The 17,313-nt window shown below is 43.0% G+C and overlaps 1 protein-coding gene across 1 annotated transcript in view; it reads right to left on the bottom strand.

The window, feature by feature from the left end:
* Positions 1 to 17,313, bottom strand: part of BTF3 (basic transcription factor 3) — a gene marked incomplete in the record, with an annotated part of 242,152 nt that overhangs the window by 111,385 nt on the left and 113,454 nt on the right. Inside the window, 1 exon segment of the mRNA XM_044063948.1 lies at positions 7,252 to 7,308. Within this exon segment, the coding sequence (XP_043919883.1) occupies positions 7,252 to 7,308 (57 nt within the window).

Here is a 17,313-nt window from a genome sequence, read left to right on the forward strand (position 1 = left end):
ACACCGCCAATGAAGTGTCGTCGGTAGTCAGGGGCTGCGTAGGCGCCTCGCTGAGAACCAGACCACGTGTAGTCTGCCTTGGCATGGTGTCGGTAGAGGCTGCGGACCTCGTGTCAGTCCTTATCTCTGCGCTTTTTAGACAAAACTGGAGTCGGAGTATCCGACGACATAATATAGTTAAATGTTTTGCCAAAATAATGCTGGGCGAACTCCGCCCGACGCTTAATGGTGCGTTTGTTGAATGTAGCACAAAAGCGACAGACCGAGACGTCGTGGTCTGGGCCTAAACAAGAAATTCAGAGGGAATGGAAAACCTTATGCGGTATTTGCTTCCCACATGAAATACAATTATTAACTTTGTCTGACATTGGTCAGAGGCAAGAAAAGTTTCCCCAACAGGGTACTTGGCCTTCAAGAAGACTTCGGTTGCAAAATTTTCGTAATTTCAGGAGCTGGCCGACTGGCACTTGAACTGCTTCTGCTTCGGGCACTGCGCGGCAAGAAAGACCAAAGAAAATGGCGTCGGCTGGTTCTTTTATACCCCTGTCGCACTGACGTCAGGGAAGAAGCGACGACAACAGATGCCGGACCTAGACTTTGGAATTCGGCCGACCGAGGACCCGCCTGACGGCAAGAGAACTCATCTGTTATGACTGCAGCTGTATGCACGATGAACATCCAAGGAATCCTTAGTAATCTGTATCCAAACAGGGAGAGAGAGAGATGCACAAAGACCAACAAAGAAAGACAAAAGTGGCTGGAAGAATAGGACAGTCAGACAGCAATTTAGACACAGGAGAAAAACACATTTAGGTTCTATAAAGCCTTTCCCTTATACTGAAGGGACTTAAACATTGCAGCAGCTTCAGCAAACCAGTGTTTATTACCAAGAGGAGTATCCATCAACTTACATTTGCACATATTGACAGAGTGCATGAGCCCAACATCCAATACTATCCAAATTCAAAAATGGCCAGCACACAAAAGTCAGCAATGAAATATTTTAATCATACAACCATAAAAACATACTCAAAGGAAAAATCCAAGGGAAAATAATCAGTAAACCAAACACTCCCCCCTACAATAAATACCCAGTGTCTCCATCCCATCGGTTGTTACTCAAAAGCCTTCATTAAGCCCATGTGAAAAAAAGTGCCCCTAACCTAATAATCCACCTTTTTTCTTTTTGATTTAGAATTTTATGCCAGCCTGACTTCTTTCCTGTTAAACAATCCTATTATAACAAAATTAAATCTATCAGTAGGATGCCTAATGATATGTTTGAACTGAAAATGAACATGCACATCACAGAGATGCCCAGAAATCAGTAATTTGATAGGTCTGGAAGTTTGTCCGATATAAAAAGCATGATATGTACACACAGCCAGACAAGTGACCTAATCTGACTGACAATTGCCAAACACAAATATCAAACACTAAGTAAATTGCTTGGTTTTACGGACATATTTGCAAAACTACAATGCCCAGTAAAAAACGACAATCCAATGCAGTCTGTCTGGAACCTGATCCAGCTTCACTATAGGTCTTGCAATGGTTAAATCATCCACCCATTTTACCTCTCCTGTAAGAAAAGGCATCCAGAGGGAATCAAATCTCTCAAAATGTCATCAAATGTCAAAATCCCACAATGTGTTGTATTAAATCCGTAAGTTTTACTCCCATAATTAGTAACTAATCGAAGTGGGGACTTAGTAACATTTTTGGTTTTAAAATTGTAATAACTCATACTTATCTAAGCCACTGACTATATCCGTACAGCAAAGCATATACCAATATTTATACACAGTCACAAAATATTTTCACCAGCTCATCCTCATGTTTAACCAAAACTTCATACGAAGGAGAACATATCCTACAAACTGTTGGACCAGCAACACCATTCAGGTGCCTTGTTGGCAGCAAATGTATTCCAGACAGTTACTCTCCATTGGGTTAAACATACAGAAATTGCTTACAGAAGTCTGAGCATTCTAACCCCTTCAGAACTGTAAGTGAAAGGAAAGTCTCTACTTTCCCTGCAACAAGCTAGGTCTAGGCCTGCCTCAACAGCTCTGAAGGAAAAAGCATTGTCTCAGTGATGCTGTCTTATAAGGGTGTACATAAAAAGCTCGAGTATCAAAAAAGACCATGTCAAAAGCCAACTGTTCCCAAATGGTAGCCTACACAACAGGGCACCAACAGAGCACCACTGTACCCTACACAGTCAGGAATGCAACTGTTGTTGCAAGTGAATCTGACTTCTAGGGTGACTTGGCTGCCACACTGAGTATGACAAAAACATATGATGCATAAGGCTTCTACTTGAGAGTCTTAGAGAAACTTTTAATGGTAGTCCACAGTAGTGCGGAATGCCTTTTCTTTTCATACATTAAAATCTAATAAGGCAACCCGAGTACAATGTCTTCCTAAACATAAATATGGGTTGCCTGAGCGCCTCCTTCAATGAGGAAATGCTCAGCCACTGCTAGCTTGTGAAGAAACATGTCTGCAGCCCTAGCTAAAGCATCAACATAACCCAAACTGAGCAGTGTAGCACAGCAGCCCACTGTGGATGCCAGTGGCAGGTCTGAACAACTTCATAGGCCGTACTCTTCTAATATCCGTTCCACCAGGAAGCAGAAGAATCTGGGCAGGATTAGATACAGTTAAGAGACCAAAGCTCTAAGCATCAGGAAGAAAGGAAAAACCTAACACCATGCCCAGAGCTTTAGGACCCTTGTCAGGTGACAATGTTCCAAACTCCAGGTCCTATGATGGACCAAAGAGAAATAGTCCACCTGGTTATGGGCAGCACTCAATGCATAGACTTTAAATGACTTATTGTGTCTTGAAAACAGCAGTTTTCTCCCCCCCACCCCCTTGGCTGACCTGGTGTGACTTAGTTTGAACTCTACATTTTACCTACAAAACGGAGTCTACAGGACTGTAATTGGTCACCTTAACAAAATGTTTCTCTCAGCATTTAAGCAGAGTAGGTTGCATACAAAAAGCATTTAAGCTTTCACTTACAGTGCTGTGTAATTAAGCTTGGTCACCATTTTGGTCAGCCATAGGGCTCTTTTTTCTACTTGAGTGTTTGCCTCCTTCCCCTGTAACTTAAGTAAACTGGCTCTTACATTAAGAGTTATAATACACTTACCTTATAGCTTTAGGACACCTTAGGAAATCTTGTAAACTGCAATAGCCCCGCTATAGCCTGACATTTGAACAAGTAACCCTTGTAAAAATTCCCAAAAATTGTATACTGTTGGTCTGTCTTCCCTGCTAAACATAAGTGAAATTACAGTGATGAGTGCAAGTAACATTAAAATTAAAGTGGTGAGTGCAGATTTTAGGCCCTTACATCCAACTTACCTCTGGTGTGGTGTCTTGAGTCAATCAGGGTATTCCCTGTAACCACTCCTACTGCCTTCTCTTTTCCCCCACCCCTCCCCTCTTTCCTCAAACAGGTTGAACTGCTACAATTCAGTACAGGGATCATTTTCAAATCTAGGTGCTTAGGATTTCCCTCACTTCCCCCCTTGGCTGACCTGGTGTGACTTAGTGCAAGTTTCTTCATTGTATGGATCTTTTACTGTTTTTTGTGTAACTGAATAACCTGCTGCTAAATTCTGATTGTGCACAGACTGCTCTATTTTTTTGCAGAGGCTCTATAAGTAGCTAGTGACTTTACTGAATTGCTGTGGTAATATTTGTGTTTAAACTGAACCCGTACCTAGAGAAAGTATATAATCAGAGCTCCTACTTGCTACACATGTTTTTAATGTTTAAACGACACACACATTGAAGTACTTTTATGACCTGAATAACTTGGGCTAGCTATACCTGAAGTGCTTTTACTGGCAATTTTCCAGTTGTACAATTGTGAACTGATTTAGGGTTTCTGGTATATCTTTAAAATCTGGCAAGTGTTTATTTACTGCATTGCTCTCTTGCTTAGGTTTCTTAGCTATACATCTTAGTTCATTCTGAAGTGTGCTACCCCCCCCACCCTCAAACCTTTCTGAATGTATTATAAAATAACTGCCTGTTGTTGCCTTTATGCTTACCCTAGAATCTCTGCTTTTCTCTTTTCCTAGTTGAACTCTACATTTTACCTACACAAAATGGAGTCTACAGGACTGCAATTGGTCACCATAACAAAATCAGTTTCTCTCCGCATTTAAGCACAGTAGGTTGCACACAAAGCATTTGTTAAGCTTTCACTTACAGTGCTGTGTAATTAAGCAGGTCACCATTTTGGTCAGCCATAGGGCTCTTTTTTCTACTTGAGTGTTTGGCTCCTTTCCCTGTAACTTAAGTAAACTGACTCTTTACATTAAGGAGCTATAATACTTACCTTATAGCTTTAGGACACCTTAGGAAACCTTGTAAACTGCAACAGCCCCGCCATGTTCGCCCTCGCTACGCTCGGGCTTTCTTCATTCCCCTCCCTGCCCCCAATTCCCTCCCACCCCCAGTACCTCTAAATTTAAAGTACTACAGCCACTTCCCCACTTTCTAGATCCTACCTACTTTTAGCTGGGATAATTCCTCCCACCCCCATTGTTCTACCTATATTTTAATAGCACCTATTAGCTTTCATCTGGCATTCTCCCATCCCACTTCCAGTACCTTTACCTCACCACTCTATCTTCTGGTGTTGCATCACCAGGTAAAACAGTTCCTTAACTCACTAGGTGAATCACAAATGATATACTCCTCTTTACTACCCATCTTGTTCGCACCATACCTCCTTACCTTTTATGGGATTTCAGTATGGTCACCCCAGCTGTAAATCCTCCCACCTTCAACCATACTTACAGTACCAAGTCCTATCCAACATCTTGTTCAGTCTATCAACATCTCAACCCCAGGCACATTAGCTCTAGATCCAAACACTACCACAAACTAATAAATTCCTGAAGTTCATCACCAAGTATAGACTTAACCTAATACTTGGTGGTGATATTCACCCCAACCCTGGCCCACCCACTTCAGATACACATACCCCCTCTACCTGCAATCCAAGCTACAAACCTACAATAATAATAGGCTAACTCTCTCCTTAGCCTGTCATCTCAATATTAGAAGCATTAACAACAAGGTACATGAATTGCATGCACTTCTGGATGTCCACTCAGGTCAACTGAGGGCAACCTGCCAGCAGATTACCCAAATGTAATGACTGCAACAGTGAAACACGAAGAACATCCTACTCGCGTTCAGCTTCCAACCAGTTGCCACTTCACTTATCCATACCTTGATCAAAAAATTAAAACCCACTACACTTTCTGCTGATCAACTCCCTGCCGAGTACCTACAAAAATCAGCTGATGCTATTGCTTACCCAGTCTCAATACTAATCAATCGAACCATTGTAGAAGCTAAAATTCCCACCTTCTGGAAAATATCCTATGTAATCCCACTTCACAAAGGAGGCAGCTCTACTGAATTCTCCAATTATAGGCCAACAGCTATACTTTCTCCACTTGCAAAGATTATGGAAAAATGTATTCATAGACAACTCATGCACCTCCTAATCCAGAATCACCTTATGGCAGACATTCACAGCATGGCTTCCATCCTCATCACAGCACTAATTCAGCCCTCCTAGCCTTTAACACCATAATCGCAACAATAATTATATATCCTCAGCCCTCTTCTTGGATCTTCCTAAGGCATTCGATACAGTTGATCACAAACTTTTAATCCACACCCTGCAAACATTCTGTCTAGATCCTAGAGTCCTTCAATGGTTTCAATCCTGCCTGAATGGTTGGACAGCAGGCTGTCCTCTGGCAGAACAAACTCTCTAATCTTCTACTTAACACCCTTGGAGTACCACAAGGCTCTATACTAGGGCCCTTGCTGTTCTCCATCTTCATTAACTACCTTTATACTGTCATCCCAAAAGTCAGCTGTATCTAATATGCTGATGACCCTACTCTGATTTGCTCGGCCACATCTCCAATAAGAGTTATGGTCAGCTACCCAGACCACCTTTAATGCAATAGAAAACTGGCTTTCTGAACGTCGTCTGATCCTAAATCCCAAAAAAACTAAAATGCTGTTAATTTCACCAACACGTAGGTCTACCGCTTTCACCTTTACCATAAATTCAAATGATGGCACAATAATCTCCCCTGACCCCTCTACAAAACTATTAGGTGTCATCATAATCTAAAATTAGACTTGCACGTTAACCAAATTATCAAAATCAATAAAAAACTAGGGTCACATTACAGAATAAAAGCCTTCCTAACCCCTCCAGCTAAAATTGCCATAGTTCGCTCTCACCTTCTTTCAACCCTTCTGTATGCATCCCCTCAACTCTCGAATTTAAACAGGACTGTCCTTAAACTCTCAATTTGCTACAAACACATTGCCAGGTTTGCCACTGGGCTGCCTTTTAGGACACATTGCTTCATCAATCTAAATCAGCTTGGGTGGCTTGAACTACCTGCCTAATCCAATAAAACGAACTGATTATGGCCTATAAAATCCTCTATAATCCGGACAATACTCCTGCACTTAAAAATATTATCACCCCCTATAACAATCCTAGACCACTTCGATCCTCTAACAAACTACTAATTCAGACTAGCAAAATTAATAACAGCCGGTGACTCTCTCTTTGCAGCAGACCCTGGAACTCTCTTCCAGTTGACATTACCTTACTTTCTACCTTAGGTAGAATTTAAAACTAGACTCAAACAACATTTGACACTTAACTGGCTATGTCAATGTATCAAGCCTGGCTAACTCTGTCTAGAATGTGTAAAAATCTGTTAACCAGCTTACTGTGCAATTTAATTTAATCCTGCCTTGCGCTCTGGATTAACTCTAACCTGTGGAACTTGTTTAAATTGCTTACTTATGTAATCACTGTAGTCTATTTGTAATAAGTAATGCTGATATTATGTAATGCTGTATCTGCTTACCCTTGGGAGCTTTTCTCCCCGGGCCTCTGCTGAAAATGGACATCCATCCAATCAGACCATCTCAGTCAACAAATGTAAAATAAAAAAATAAAAAAAAAAATAAAAAATAAATGCCAATGGTAATTGCACCATACAAGGAAAACACACTGATCCCAAAGTCCAATGTATACATTAACTAAATCTATCAAAACCACAAACTGCACAGCAAGGTCTATGATGAGTGATGTTACTAAACACTACAATATATGCTTAAAAAGATAAAGATTCAGCTCAAACACCGAGTAATATTCTCATGTGCATGTCTTACCTGGAACTTCGTCATCATCATCTTCTCCACTGACTGGTGTTTTTCCATCTACAGCAGCTATGAGGTGAGGCAGGAAGGAGAAAAAAAACAAACCTCTTTTAACCAACTTTTCAGTTTAGATGCTTGTACCTATGAATGCACTTTAATTTCAAAACATGGGGTAAACACTCCTCCAATTGCTACAAAACTGCCACAACCAATACACAGTATACTGAATACCCTATAAAAACAAGTTCACACACGCACTCACCCAGTGTAACCTCGGCAACATTTTTGCAGTCTGTTCCCCTACCCCCAATGGAAGTCAGCCCATGATGCTTATCTGCCTACCTGACGGCCATTCCCATCCTCCTCATGTTTCATAGCAAGTACTAGGCTAGACATCCTTGTGGATCAAATAGGTTATTCAACCTACTTGTACATTCTATGACAGATGCCAACATTTACACAAAACCTCAACAATGCTTGCTTGCTGGGGTAATATTTGTCAGGGACATTCTTTCTAATGCTGAATCTCCACTTCTGACTTGAAAGTCATAGGTTACCACGTTTATATAATCCCGTACCACTCTGCAATTTCTCAACATATGCATGCAGATGTTGAGTGACAAACACTGGGTGGAACTTGCTAAGAATGAACTCTCCCTGAGAAAAAGTACTCCCTGGGCATTTGCTTCCTTTACCTCCAATCATGCAATCTGAGATTGCTTGTCACCCTGATTCACAGCAGCTGTAATCAGGTATTTGGTTCAACAAAAAGGGTCAAGTGAACTGAGTAAGCGGTATGCAACAGAGTACAGCTGGAGTTTCTTTAGTCGGGCTGCATAGGTCATCTGTCTGAGGCCAGTAATCCTCTTGGTGGGGTACTTCTGTGGTCTTTCCAGCTGTTGCAGGCGCTTGTAAGGTACATCCCAAATGGGGCGTTGTATTCTATAATGGGTCTAATAAGCGATGAGTAGAGGCACACAATAACCTTTGTTCTGGATGAAAACACCCTTTTGAGATTAGGTGGGCCACAGAAGGATTTTCTAATCACCTTAGCAATATGATTATCAAAGGAGAGATTGCTATCTACTTGGGTCCCCAGATCCCTTACTACTTTTTCTGTATTTAGGGGACTATCACTTATGTGGTAGTTCGCGGGTACTTTGTTTTTTCCAAAGGGGATGACTATGCACTTTCTGGCATTCAGCTTGAGACCATGATTTTGACACCAGGTATCCGTCTCAGTGAGACCCTTCTAGAGGGTGTCTGTATCAGCCGGAGAATCAATTATGGTCCCTAGTTTGCAGTAGTCTGCAAAGATGGTCAGCCACAGTCCTCCTGTGCTTGCCTGTACCCCCAAGATGTATATACCGAATAGGAGGGGTCCTAGGACTGAGCTCTGGGGGACACAACTTGTGACCCATTTAGAGTCGGACCTAGAGAGTCTGCAACTCTCACAGTGTGGGTTCTGTCCGTGAGCCAATTTGCAGCCCATCTCGTGACATTGGGGTTAATGTTCAGGTTGGCGAGTTTTGTCTATAATACCAGATTGGGGAATGGTGTCGAAAGCCTTTGCGAGGTCTAGGTAGGCTGTGTGGACCTCCTTACCCTCATCTAATGCCTTGGTAACAGTCTCAAAGAAGTCCACCAGGTTTAGGAGGCATGATCTGCCCTTAAAGCCAAACTGGGTGGGGGTTCAAAGTTTGGAGGTTACCAATGTCTGTTAATCAGTTCCATGAAGATGTGCTCCATAGCCTTGCAGACTAGGCTTATAGGGAGAGTTCCTGGGGTCCATTGTACCTCCACCTTTGTGGAGTGGGATAACTGTTGCTGTGCGCCACTGAGTACGTAGCCTGTAGAGAGGCAGAGTTTGAACAGTGTGTTCAGGTGAGGGGTTAGTTCATTTTGGAGCTCTTGTAAGACGTAGCCTGTGACACCGTCCGGGGTCCCATTGAGGCTGTGTTTTTGTATTTGGATAGGGCTGTTTTAACCTGTGCGTCGGTGATTGCCGGGGGGCCTTACATTCTTCTGGTATGGTTATGGGCCTTTTAGGGGGTGAGAGGGGTGTGACGTTTGCACTGAACCTGTCTGCCAAAATGTTGGCAATATCAGTCGGTTCAGTGTATTTTGTGCCATTCTGCACTAACTCCAAGCAGATCTGAGCATTGCCACTTATTCCTGACATAGCTAAAGAAAGCTTTGGAGTCCTTGGCAATTTTTCTTTCGAAGCTAGCCTTGGATGATTTAATGAGGGATTGTAGTTTCTTGCAGATACTGATCAGGGATGTCCTTCTAGGGATTATTTGTACTAGTTTCCTCCTATTGTAGAGACTGTTTATGGCAGGGGTCCACCAGACTGGTTTCCTTTTCTTGGAGTCTTGGTTTTACTTGGGATACCACGATCCATGTATTCCTGCAGATGATCATAGAGTGCCTTTGTATAGGTTCCAGCAGCTTGTACAGCACTGCCCATTGGCGTGGGGGCTGTGAACCTTTCCATCTCGGTCTTAAGCAATGCAAAGTTTGCTTTTGAAAAGTTTTTCACTGTGGTTTCCTTGACTGGGGTTGGGGGCGGAATGTGGATATCCAGAGGGATTAGTTTATGGTCTGATCTAACCAGCGAGGGGTTGACCTCTGGTGTGGAACACCGTTCGCCCATGCTGGTGATGACCAGGTCCAATATGTTATCACCTCTGGTGGGGGTGTTGAATCAGTTGATCCAGGGTGTTAAGAGTTTATAAATTCTAGGAAGCGTTGGGCAAGGGAGTTCGTACTCGAGTAGTTCTCCCAGTTAATGTTTGGGTAGTTGAAATCACTCAGTATTAGGGTGTTTGGTAGGGCCTTCACATTTTCCAGTGTCTCCAGAAATGCAGAATGGGGGTCCTTGGGGTCATGGTGGGTGATCTGTAGCAAGCTACAATTTGGATTGCAGTTTTGTCCATTGTTAGTTACACTTGGATGGTCTCTGATGCATCGTGCTGCGCCACTAACCTGGAGGTGCGAGTATCCTTGACGAATATAGATACACCCCCACCTTTTGTGTTTCGGTCCGGGTTCTGTGGCCGAAAGGTATGGTACGAGTTATAGCCTGGTAGTGCTGGGGTGCTCTCTGGAGCCTTAAACCAGGTTTCTGTTACTGCACAGATATCGATGTTCTCCATACTGAGGAGTGCTTCGAGTGAGTGCATTTTGAAGTTTAGACTTCTAGCTCTGAGTAGCATTATCCTCCGTTTTTGGTTACTTGTGCTATTTACGGTGGTGGGTTTGTCTTTTGAGCCTTGCGTAAAAGGCACTATGGGGCCGGCAAGAACCTTTGCCACTATTCAAAAGCCAAAGGGTGACAGGTGCAAGCCATCTCTTGCGAAGCAACGTGGCTTATCGAGCATATCATCCCAGACAGACAGATACTGGATCCCCTTTGAATGACACCAGAAACTTAGCCAATTGTTGAAGTTGATAATTTTTTCCTTTATACTGTGGCATCATTCTTGGCGAGGGTAGGATGCTACTCAGTCAGGGTCATACCTGCCTGGGCTACATGATCAGAGATCTCTTTCAGGTCTCTTTTCATGTAGTCCAGGGAGGTACGTCTCATGTCATTCACACCAACATGTACAATGACAGAGTTGTATTGGTACTTGTTCTGGAGTGACCCGAGAGCTTGTGTTATGTGGCGGATCCTGGCACCAGACAGGCAGCTAACTGTAACCTTCTCCTTGTCCAGCCTAGTTAGTGGGACATCAGTGTGGATGACTAGAGTAGTCTATCACAAGTGTGTTTGGGTATGTTATTTTGCCTCAAGGGCTGTGATTGCGTGGCACACTGATTATGTGAAGTATGTGTTTCATGGTTGGTGATGGATTGTGGAAGCTGCATGGATGTCTGCTTTGGAGGCTTCTGTTGCTTTAGCAGATTTTTATTTAGAGCCTCAGAGTATGCTTTTGTGTACTTATGTGTGTTATTTGCCTATGTTGGTTTGTTAGGTCTATGTGAGACTGGTATGTTGCAAGTATTACCCTTCTCCTCTTGACAGGTCAGTTACAGTCTGGTGTTGAGATAACTTTGCCTCCAGTCTGGCTGTACAATTGCATCTCTTGCATATATTACTGTTTGGTGGTAGGAGGAGAGGGTTGTCTGTGTACATGAGGCAGTTGTAACATTGCCTCAAAATGCCCAGATTCACCAGTTGGACTGGGGAGTACACAGGAAACTGCCCTTTAGACATACCTGAATAGGTAGAGTGATCTTTCTGATTGACTGGTGTGGACGGATAGAGAGCCTTGTCCTTCTAGACAGTATAAGGGGGGGCTAGTGCTAGGGGTATTTAAGTGCTTGTTATGAGTTTTAAGCAAGTGCTGGGCTGTAAAATGAATGGTTTGAGTGATAAAGTTGGTTTGTCTAGTTCAAGGAAAAAACTGAAGGAGTAGGCTTCGTGGAGTCGGGAATAGTTAAACCCTAACTGGCGCTGCAAGGCACGCAAAAGCAGTTTTTATATCAGAAAGATTAGAGTGTTAGAAATTAGCCCAAAATGGCCAATAAAACTACAGTTTCTGGGCAGAAACCACTCCAAGGGCAGGTAGGCTGTTCAGAGCTCCCCACTCTCACTGGTGAACAAAGAAACTTCCTTTTTGCCAAAGCAAGGTGTGGCCAAACACAGAAGCACAAACACAGTCCAGGTATCTGAAAAATGGAATAAGGTGGGAAAATAGCAAGACTTTGTTTTTGTTCAAGAAAATAGTAGAAACAAAATGCAAAAACACTTTTATAATGCAGTAATGGCTGTCGCACTCGAGTGGGAAGCCAGTAACGGTTAAAAATACAATTTACAGCAAAAATAAACAAATCTTAAAGTGCAAGCACAAATAAATGCAATTTCAGTGTAAAATGAGAGTTGAGAAGCAATAAACGCCACAAAACGAGCGTTTAGGCGGAAATAGCAATAAGCAACAAGGAAAACCAAAACAAATGGTACTTAAACACTCCAAAGTCTCTCCTTTTGTCTCTCTGGCGTTGTAGGTCTCTGCAGAACAGCTGGGCAGGATTTGCTGAGCTTATACAGATATACTTTATGGGTCTCTGCAGTTGATAAGACTCTTTGATAACTAGTACATTATTAAACCTGTAATTGCTCTAAGGACACTACTGGGGAGTACAAAAAAAAAAGAGCACCCACACTATTTTTTTTTTTTTACAATGTAAATTGATCTAAAAGCAGAAACTAGTACCATCAGCTGATCTTGTGACAAACCAAAAGGACATAAACAGATTGGTCTTCAACTTTGCAGAGTACATACTACTACTTTAACAGAAAAAGAAATAGCAATTAGGGCAGACTCATAAGGTTTATAAGACAACATATGTCCTCCTTAACACATTAAGACTATTTTGTCTTATGTATGGGAAAACAGGCTATGGGGGTGGTGGACAAAAGAAATATGTGACGATTTCAAAGTTTTTAATTGAGCGAGATTGAGCCAGCTATGAACCTGAGGCATCTTCTGCAAGACTGATTGGAATATACAGGTATGCCTCTTTTAGGTCCAAAGTTACAAGCCAAACCTTCTTGCCCAGCATGGGCATAAGTTGCTGCAAAGTCAACATTTTGAATTTTGGAATGTCCAGAAATGTATTTAGCATAGACGGGTCCAGTATTGGTCTCCAGGCTTTGTCTTTTCTGGGTACCAAGAAAAGTCTCGAGTAAAATCCTTGTCCCTGCTCTTGCTGTGGCACTTGCTGAATGGCCCTCATGTCCATGAGGGATGAAACTTGTTTTTGTGCCTCTGCACATTGATTGTGGCAGGTCTGGCATACCTTTTGCCCTTGGAAGGGTGTGAAAGTGGAACCTGTAGCCCTGGGACACTATATTCAAGACCCATTTGTCCTGGGTGATCATGTGCCAATTTTGAGGAAAAAAGTGCTGGTTTTCCCCCTAAGGGGGCTGCCAAAAGATAAGTGCTTGGTGCTGGCAGAGGAAAGTCATTGGGACTGTTTCCTGTATGGCTGTGATTTGTCTTCTCCGCTTTTGGAGGTAGAAGCGCCCCACTGTTTAGGACTGTATGAGCCCTGGGCTGGGATCTGCCTCTTTGTGGCCTGACAATGGAAAGGACCAATTCTTTGTAGGCCAGTTCCTGCTAAACCTGGGTGGCTGTACTTGTAAGAAATCCTTTACTGTTTGCATAGATTTCGCCTTGTCCTCCATTTTCTTCAACACCTCCTCTGCTTTAACACCAAATAAGGTATCATGCTGTAATAGCAGCATCTAATAATTTTGTTTTAACATGATCAGGCAGATTCTGTTCCTTTAACCAAGCATGCCTCCTAATGACAGAACCGGTAAGTGCAGCCCTGCAAGAAGCCTCCAGAGAATCAAAACCACATTGCAAAGTATGCTATCCCACTTGTTCAGTTGCATTTCCTTATTTTCTGCACAATCAGAATTTGACATTTTCTGTTTTAGCAGTGACATTAAGTAATGCTGATATTTAAGCATATGAAATCGACAATTTAAAGCCCTCACAGCCAAAGTAGCAGAAGTGTATACCTTTTTTCCCCATCTGTCTAGTGCCCTTGAATCTCTATCAGAGGGGATAGGGTTTTTCGCAGTAGAAGCCTTGACCCCTTTGGGACCCTGAGAAATAGTTTTTTGGTCAGCAGCAGGGTTTTTATAAAGAAATTTATGCAAATCTGGAACCCTGTAGTATCTGTCTGGTTTAACAGGGGCAGGAGGTAAAGAGTCAGGAGTAAGTCTGGACGCTGAAAATACATCTACAATGTCTAACACAGGAGAAATAGCCAAAGGCCTGTGCTGAGGTAGTAAAAGAAAATCTCCAAGCCTTTTCTTAGATTCTGAGTAGTCTTGGCTCTCCCAGTGGAAGTGCTCCCTCATGGAATGCAGGATTTCCCCAAAAGAATAATCCTCAGGTGGTGAGGCTGGAGGGATAGATTCTTCAGCATCAGAATCCTCATAAGGAGGAAGAGAGTATTCCTGTTCAGAAGAGGAGTCAGAGGAAATGGAAACCTGATCTGAAGATTCATATTCTGTCTCTTGCCTAGGCCTAGGGGGGTGGGAACCCCTGGTCAAGGTAATTAGGTCTTCGGCCATTTTGAGCATCTGTTTTTTAGGCATGGTAGTCTGTCCAGGAGAATGCTGTACTTGTTTCTTTGTCTTTAGAACTGGTTTTAGTCTTTGCTTTGGAAGCTGAAGTAACTGTGTAGGTCTGAAAACACCCTCAGAAGCCGATGCCTGCTAAGCAGCTCTGGACCCATCTGAGGGAATAGTTTGAGTGTCCAATACCTTGAGTATCCAGAGGCCTAGCTGGCTCCACGTGGGAGTAGTCAGCGGCCTGTGGCTCTGAGATAGCGTGCGCCAGGGGATGCGAAAGCACCTCATTGAGAACCTGCGACTGGCTTAGCGGAAGCCTCATCGGTTTTGGACCTCTGACGCCTGTCCTTTTCTTTTTCCTTGCGCTTTTTGTAAACTCCGGTCGGCTGTTCCGATGGCATTACATAATTGAATCTTCGGCCAAAGTAATGAAAGGCAAAATCGTATCGACGCTTAATAGTGCATTGGTTAAATCTAGCACAAAACAGACAGCTAGCAACATTGTGATCAGGGTCTAGGCAAGGAATACAGTAAGAATGAAAATCCTTATGAGGTATGCGCTTCCCACAACAAATACAATTGTTAACTTTTTCTGACATTGGACTGGAGCAAGAAAAAAGGTTTCCCCAATGGGGTACTTCGCTTTAAGGAAGGCTTCGGATCTGAAATTCGTATTTGAAAATCTCAGGAGTCGGCCGACCGGCACTTGCGAACTGCATTTGCTTCGGGCACCACACGGCAATAAAGACTGAAGAAAACGTCGTCGGCTGCATCTTTTATACCCCTGGCATACTGACGTCATGGAAGAGGAGACAGCAACCGACGTCGGACCTAGACTTTGGAATTCAGGCCAACTGCGGGTAGCCTGCCAGCAGGATAACCCAAGTGTAATGACTGCAACAGTGAAACACGAACATCCAGTACTGGCAGGGCCAGTCTGGGGCAATCAGTATCATTTTTGGCTTCTCTTGTCTTACCTTTAGGAGTACCTTGGGGAGGAGGGGCAGTGGAGGAAAGGCATATACTGATAGGGCGTCCACTTTCCATGCTTGTCTGTGATAAGTCCTTGTGCAGAATCTTTTTAGTTGGTAGTTGTGAGGTGAGGCAAATACATCTATGTCCGGGCATCCCCATTTCCTTGTTACCATGCTGAAGACTTGTGGATCCAGCTGCCAGTCGTGGGGATCCATGAGGTTTCTGCTTACTTCGTCTGCCAGAGTATTTTTCCTTCCTGGCAGGAATTGTGCCTGCAGATGTACTTGGTAAGTTAATGCTGTGTCCCACAAAGTCATGGCTAGTCTGCAAAGGGGGTAAGAAAGTGTGCCCCCCTGCTTGTTTATATACCACATGACCATGTGCCCCCCTGCTTGTTTATATACCACATGACCATGGTGTTGTCTATCAGTAGTTGTCCCTGGTGAAGTAGGTGCTTGAAGGCTGTCAGGGCATTCTGAACAGATAGCATCTCTTTCTGATTGATATGTAGATGCATTTGGTTTGAGGACCATGTGCCCTGCATGCATCTTCCTGCCATGTGGGCCCCCCAGGCATAATCTGATGCATCAGTTGTTAGCGTCTGCCTGGCTGAGGGTAATGTGAATGGCTGTCCGTTGTTTTGGTGACCAGCCTTTGCCCATGATCAAAACTCCTGTTGTAGGCAGGGAATGAGAGTAATCGCTGTTTCCAGGCTGTGACAATGTTGAGTCCAAACACTTTTTTAGGTACTATTGAAGTTTCCTCATATGCAGTCTTGGAATTAGTAGGCTGCAGGATGCCATGAAGCCCAAAGCCTGCAGAAGTTTTCTTGCAAATAACTGGGCCTTGGTTGCCAACATTTTGAAATATGTAGTCAGTTGCCTTAGTTTGCCTGGCGTGAGAAGCCATTTGGGCAGTTGTATTTAAGCTTGCACCCAGGAATATTATCTCTTGAGAGTGTACTAGTTTTGATTTCTTTTCATTGACTGTGTACCCTAGGCATGTTAGAAGTCTCTTCACAAACTCCAGATGCTGTAGAAGAATGTCCTTGTTCTCTGCTTGAATTACACAGTCGTCAAAGTAAGGATATATTTGTAATCCTCTATGTCTGCAGAATGTAATTACTGGTGCCAGGCACTAACACCCTGGGCGCAGTAGATAAGCCAAAGAGCAGTGCAGAGAATAGGTAATGCATTGAGCCAGCTCTGAAACGGAGTATCTCCTACATAACTGTCTGACTGGGACATGCAGGTATGCCTCTTTTAGGTCTAGTCACCAGCCAAGCGTTCTTGCCCAGCATGGGCATAAGCTGCTGCAAAGTCATCATCTTGAATTTTGGTATATCCGGCAAAGTGTTCAGAATAGATAGGTCCAGTATTGGTCTCCAGGCCTTGTCCCTTCTGGGTACCAAGAACAGTCTAGTAAAATCCTTGTCCCTGCTGTTGCTCTAGTACTTATTGATTGGCCCCCATATCAATAAGGGATCAGACTTTAGTGCCTCTGCAAATGATTTTTTGGCAGATCTGGCCAGCCATTTGCCTTTGGCAGGGTATGGAAATGGAACTTGTACCCTTGAGACAAGATATTTAGAACCCACTTGTCCTAGGTTATAATGTGCCAATTTTGAGAAAAAAAAGTGCTAATTTTCCCCCCAAGGGTGCTGCCAGGAGATAAGTGTTTGGTGCAGGCAGGGGGAAGTCATTGGGACTGTTTCCTGTATGGTTGTGATTTGTCTTCTCCAACTTTGGAGGTAGAAGCACCCCATTGCTTTGACCTATAGGAACCTTACGTATGGATCTGCTCACACATACATAAAAAAATATATAGAGACAGACAAAGAGGCATATATATATATATATATATATATATATATATATAGAGAGAGAGAGAGAGAGATATATAGATATATATAGGTAAATATATATAGATATAGATATATATATATAGACATATAGATATATATATATATAGATATATATATAGACACACATATAAATATA

This window comes from Protopterus annectens, chromosome 2.part2 (genome assembly GCF_019279795.1).
Source record: "Protopterus annectens isolate FY-2018-M chromosome 2.part2, PAN1.0, whole genome shotgun sequence".
Classification (NCBI taxonomy): domain Eukaryota; kingdom Metazoa; phylum Chordata; order Ceratodontiformes; family Protopteridae; genus Protopterus; species Protopterus annectens.